We start from the raw sequence: 6,449 nt of genomic DNA, 5'->3' as shown, positions 1-6,449 counted from the left end.
AGGACAGACAGACAGACAGACATATAGATAGATAGATAGATAGATAGACACCTCCTCTTTCTTCTGTTCATCAGTTTTCTCCTCCAGATAGACAGAGGAGGGCAGGTACTTCCTCACAGGAGCCTCTTTTGGTGCTTCACTCACTGAAAGAAAACGGATCATAAGGAAGGGTATTTAAAGGGGTCATATGATGCGATTTCAAGTTTTCCTTTAGCTCGCGATTATGGTAAGGGGCGTTACATTTCCGACGCGTGCTTGTGGTGTTCGGCCAATCACAATGCACTAGGTCAGCTGGCCAATTAGAGCAGACTGCGCTTGTCAAAGGAGGGGGCTTTGTAGAAAACGACGTGTTTGATAGAGGCGGGGCATAGAGGACCTACAACAATGTACAGTATTTGAAAAATAATGTGTTTTTTGAACATTAAAGCATGTCAACATATTCTGTTACACCAAATACACAAAATAATGATCTTTAAAATAGCATCATATGACCCCTTTAAACACTATATTTATAGAGCCAACGGTTATTCCTTGAGTTGTGTTTGGTGATGTTGAGCTGTACCGGGCGTCATGTCTTTGGGCCGCAAGCTGATTTTGCGGTGCTGTCCGTTGGATCCAGAGAGCCAGGCAGCAGCGGTCAGAGATGCTTCCCACCACACTGCAGTCTCTGGGAAAACATCATCCTGGAAAAACTCTTTCTGTGGAGCGAAGACAGATTCAAATGTTTACTTTTGTTCATTCAGCATGAGAAACACTGGAATGTAAAGCTGAAAAAGTACTCAAAAATGACCAAGCTAAAGGTATGAAGAAATATAATATAATTTAAAAATATAATAAAAAAATAATAATAATTTTTATTTTTCAGATTCTGTTATGAGGGTCACTCTTACTTTGACACGAGGCACTCTGAAGGCCACAGGTTCAATGGTGGTCTTGCCAAGTCGGACGGCTCGAGCCACTTCCACATCACGCACGTCACATTCAGTCTTCGGCAGGAAACACAACCCCTGTGAGGACACGGTGAAACATCAGTAAAACAGTCTGCTTTCTGTATCATCAACAACATCACAACAGCACCAACAATAATACCTTGTGTGGTTCAGAGGAATGAAAACTACTACATTCCATGAAGTACGGTGCTTCAGGCACGATCTCGTATGTATAAACACGTGTGTCACCCTGAAAGACCAAAGGACAAATAAATACATTGTTGGATGAATCTGTTCATTACTATAACGTTTAAACCAATGGCCAATTTTAATGCTCAACAACGCACCTTCCCAGTGAGGATCAGGACGCTGGTGTCGGGATCATAGAACGGGATAAGGGTCGAGGGAGACACATCGGCAGGCACAGAAGCCACAGACCCGGATGCCAAGGACTCAGCGGAGAACAGGTACAGCTGCCTTTCACTGCGACTATAGAGGAAATAAGCCATTAGAACATATTTAGAGTCAGAGAGGCACTGCTAGTACCAATACTATAATCATTTTGGCTAAATTTGTGGTATATTGTACCTGTCAAATCCTGAAACCAGCAGGTACTTGCCATCACAGACCCACACTACACGGGCCCCTCTATAGCCCTCAGGTCCTGGGCCCTCCTGCATGGACAAAGATGGTAAAACTTGGTCAAAATGATACGATTTTTTGAAGTTTAATAATATTAACCTGATGCTGAACTAACCTGGATGGGCAAGGTGGACTTGCGTGGGTCGTACAGACGCACTTTTCCGTCCTTACACACAGTGGCCAGCAGTTTCCCGTCTGGATCTTCAAACACTTCATTTGTTACAAACTACTATACATGAGATACTACACATGAGATTTAAACACATGGATCCACAGTTGAAAATCATGGAGGTACATGTAGATGAATAGCCAGAGCTGGGTAGATTACAAGCAAATTGTATTCCGTTACTGATTCCAAATTACATGATAAAAATTGTAGGCAGTAACGTAATCCATTACATTACTCATTTTAGGTAATATAATCAGACTACTTTTAGATTACTTTTGACTTTACACATTTATCACATTGATTAAACAGGATAATCTTGTACCATATTGATATAAAAATACAAAGAGAAAGAAAATATATTCCCTTCGTTATTATTAACAAAATGAAGTGCATTAAACATTATATTACATTATGGTTTCCCAAACTGGGGTTTGTGAAAGAACTCCAGGGGGTTTGTGAGTTTAATAAAAAAAAGAAGAATTCGGGAGAATCAATAAATTATGAATAATGTATTGCTATTGTGTGAATAATATCTAATCATGTAATCAATAAAAAAGTAACTGTAGTCTGTAGAGTATTTTAAAATGTAATATAATCTAATTACAAGTATTGAATTTTTGGAATCAGATTATGTAATCCAGATTACATGTAACCAGACACTGTGAATAGCTGTTACTATATAGCATTGCAGCTGTAACTCTGTATTGACCAATCAGAATCCAGAATCAGAGCAATTACTTTTATATGGTCATTTTGAAATGGCCAATGAAAACTCACCCACAACCAGCTTGTGTGTGTCAAAGGGGTCCCAGCAGAAGTCGGCCACATTGACGGAGTTCTGGATGGTGGGCAGGGCGGTGTCTGGGAGTTTTCCAGGCTGGGACAGCTGCGAAAGCAGACAGACACAGCAGTTAGATACTGTCAATGACTCAAAGACTTAGAAGAAAAGAGAAATGAATGCAGTATTGCACCTCAAACACAGCGATCTGCCCTCCGGCGATGGCGAGAGGCACTGCCACGCGCTGGCCGTTGGCACAGAAGCCGTCACACTCTCCCGGTGTGGTCAGATGAAGTCCTCGCAGGTTGGTGATGTGAGTGTCCCGGTGCAAAACGGCCCCCTGGATGTGACGAAACTTCGAGCTCGGGCCTGAGAATCACATAAAGCCATTCATTACAAGAGCCGGGCGATATACACAGCTAAAAACATTATACTTTGATAAGGTTCAGCCTTTTGATGATATTTGGTACAGGTATATATACACTTCAAATAAAATTTTGGGGTCAGTAAGATTTTGTTTTTTGAAAGAAATTAATACTTTCAGCAATGACGCATTAAATTGATCAAAATTGACAGTAAATGCTGTTCTTTTAAACTTTCGGTTCATCAAATTAATCCTGAATAAAAATGTATCACGGTTTCCCCCAAAATATGAAGCAGCACAACTGTTTTCAACATTGATAATAAGAAATGTTTCTTGAGCAGGAAATCAGCGTATTAGAATGATTTCTGAAGGCTCATGTGACAAAAACATGCAATAAATCTTATAGAACCACAACTTTTACATGGCAGTGTACATAAATATTTATGTATTTGCTCAGAAACAGCATAAAGGATGATTTATTCAGTCCAAGGAACCATAACCATATTATAGGCATTAGACAGTCATCGCCGACAAAATTAAAAATGAAAAAAAAAAAAACCCTAGTTTTAAATATTCAAGAATCCACAGTTTTTGATGAAATGAGCACAAAGAAGAAAAAAAAACACAATTAATAATTTAAATTTGATATATATAATATTATATATACACAGTATATACGTGCTATCTTTGACTAATATTTAAATTTGTTTGATGATCTGAAACATTAAAGTGTGACAAACATGCAAAAAAATAAGAAATCAGGAAGGGGGCCAACACTTTTTCACACCACTGTAGATATATATATATATAAGATATGGAGTGATGATGGAAACAAATTAAGAAAATTAATAAATATAGTACTATTGCAATAATAATATTGTATTATAAAATATTTTATTTGAATAAAAAACGCTATTATTTAGTTTAATTTAAGTAAATGTAAATGCGTACAAAGTCAGGGTGACTGACCGAGCATGCTGTGGATGGCGCGGGAGCTCTGGCTGGGGCTCGGCAGGAAGCCAGACGACAGGACGCTGGTGGAGGACGGGGAGCGGGACGGGGCGGCACTGCTGCTGGGGGTGCTGAGGGGACTGCTGGAGCTCGAGGCCTCCTGACAAAACCAGACAAGGCCATCATAAGAAGATCATTTCTGTAAAGAAAACTTTTCTCCTCGTGTTCCTCCCACAAACCTCTTTGCTCTTGCCACGGGGAAGATCCTTTGGTTTTGTCTCCTGAGCTGACGGAGTGGCCGGTTTTGGCCTCTTGCTCGGGTGAAGACTGACTCGCTCCACCTGTAGCAGTGCAAGTGTTAGAGAGTTAAATAAATCTGAAATGACTTTCCCTTTTTCCCTCTTATTTCTCATCCTCTCCCCTCCAATCATCTGTCATACCGACCAATTTTTTTGTAAGCAATCCAGTGATTTCCCCATGAATAACACAGAAGTGAAATGAGTTGCTTTAAACAGACCTTTGACTGGTCAGTACCTGTTTGTTCTCTCCTTTCCACCAGTCCTCTGCCGTCATGGCCGGGGTGTGACCCACGGTGTCCGGATACAAGTCCGCATGGAAGTCCTGTCCTGCCTGATACACACAAAACACTCAAGAGCTAAAACATCAAACATCTTCAGATTGGTTGGTTTTGGGGAAAAAAAAGGAGGATTTTTTTTTCCACTCATTCAATATGACTATACAATAATACTAATAATATTTGTTATTGTAAATAATTATAAATAATTTTGTAAATAATTGTACTGTAAAATAAAAACATTTAATAATAATAATAATTATTATTATTATCATTAGTTTTGTGTGTTATTACTATTTAAATAATTAAATTAAACAAATTAATAAACAAATACATTACTACTGCAATGATACTATTGTAATAAAAATAAAAATGTATAATAGTCACTATTATAATGACTTAATTTTATTGCTATTTAAATTCTAAAAAATAAACATATTAATGAAGAAATATATTACTGTTGCAAAATAGTACTGTACTGTAAAAAAAACAAAACATTTATTAGGAAAATTAAAATATTGCTTTTTATAGTTTATTGCATTTAATAATATAAATTATAATAATTGTTCTGCTTTTTTAGTTTTATTGGATTACTATTTAAATGATAAAAATTAAGCAAATTAAAGAAATATATTTATATTGCATTAATACTAGTGTACTAAAAATAAAAAACAAGTATTGAATAATAATTATAATAATACATTTTTTATTTTACAAAACAATAGGAAAATTAAAATATTGCATTTTATAGTTGCATCAATTTCTTGTATTTACTACTACTACTACTACTAATACATTTTTATAATACATTTATTAATGATAATAATTGTTCTGTTTAATTTGTTTTATTTTACACGTTTTTTTGTTTTATTGGACTGCTATTTAAATGATCAAAATTAAGCAAATTAAAGAAATATATTTCTATTGCATTAACACTAGTGTACTAAAAAAAAAAACAAGTATTGAATTATAATTATAATAATATTTTTTTTTATTTGACAGAACAATAGTAAAACTAAAATGTGACTTTTTGTAGTTGACTCAATGTCTTTGCTTTCAAACATTAAACCATACAAATTTCATTTCAGCAGAAAACCACTAGGAGACTTTAAAGATTCCATTTTGCTGATATTTGTATAAATGGTTCTCATTACAAATGTGGATTTATGCAGTTCATGTGCATCATACTTCAGGTCAGAAAGTAAGGAAATCACATGCCTGTTACATATGTTGTCAGCTTATCAATCATAATTGGTTTAGGATATACCAAGTGCATTAGGAGCTTTTATCCAGTCAGTTTAGCAGACCAGGATGGATCATTCTCACCTTGCGAGGCACCTGGTAGCTGATGGGCACTATGAAGTTATCAGTGAGCTGCAGCAGGCGCAAAACCTCACAGCAGCTGACATCCAGAGCGAGCTTCGGCACCAGAGCCACGCCACGGGTCGACAGGTCCGTCAGACAGTGACTCACTGATCACGACACAGAGAGATCAGCTTCATGAATATGAAGAAAGAGCAAGAGCCTCAAGAAAAAGCGTCTGTGTTACCTTGAGACAGGAAGGGCTCACTGCTGTTCACCTCAAAACAGTCGATCACACTCTCGCCCTGAGAAAACACCATTAATAATGATATTAACATTGATGATAAATGATTTCAGTCATTAAACATATCAAAGTGTGTTTATAAATAGTTACATACATTTCCAGACACAATTAGTAATCCAGAATCTGGATCAAACAGAGGCATCAGAGTCCTGCGGATCAAATCAGACACAGATACTGATTACTGATGCTACCACTACCATTTAGTTTTTTCAAGAAATTCATACTTTTATTCAGCAAGGACTCAAAGACAGTAAGGACATTAATGTTACAAAAGATTTCCAGTTCTTTTCAACTTTCTATTCATTAAAGATGAACAGTGGAAATCATGGTTTCCTCAAACACATGAAGCGGCACAACTGTTTTTCAACATTGATAATAATCAGAAATGTTTCTTGAGCAGCAAATCAGCATATTGGAATGATTTCTGAAGGATCAT

The 6,449-nt window shown here is 36.7% G+C and overlaps 1 protein-coding gene across 1 annotated transcript in view; it reads right to left on the bottom strand.

Annotated features, from left to right (window-relative positions):
- The window catches only part of LOC107661755 (coronin-7-like), a 185,599-nt gene that overhangs the window by 1,387 nt on the left and 177,763 nt on the right, over nt 1-6,449 (bottom strand). The window contains exons 16-24 of the mRNA XM_016451522.1: nt 2,712-2,887; nt 2,518-2,626; nt 1,687-1,781; nt 1,518-1,603; nt 1,277-1,418; nt 1,090-1,179; nt 891-1,007; nt 563-698; nt 52-143 (exon numbers count right to left, since the gene is read on the bottom strand). Of these exons, the coding sequence (XP_016307008.1) occupies nt 52-143; nt 563-698; nt 891-1,007; nt 1,090-1,179; nt 1,277-1,418; nt 1,518-1,603; nt 1,687-1,781; nt 2,518-2,626; nt 2,712-2,887 (1,043 nt within the window). The remainder of the gene's footprint in view (nt 1-51; nt 144-562; nt 699-890; nt 1,008-1,089; nt 1,180-1,276; nt 1,419-1,517; nt 1,604-1,686; nt 1,782-2,517; nt 2,627-2,711; nt 2,888-6,449) is intronic.

This window comes from Sinocyclocheilus anshuiensis, unplaced genomic scaffold (assembly GCF_001515605.1).
Source record: "Sinocyclocheilus anshuiensis isolate Anshui unplaced genomic scaffold, SAMN03320099.WGS_v1.1 scaffold207, whole genome shotgun sequence".
NCBI classification, from domain to species: Eukaryota; Metazoa; Chordata; class Actinopteri; order Cypriniformes; family Cyprinidae; genus Sinocyclocheilus; species Sinocyclocheilus anshuiensis.
Note: the sequence above shows the minus strand (reverse complement) of the source record. Positions and strands in the feature narration are given on the sequence as shown.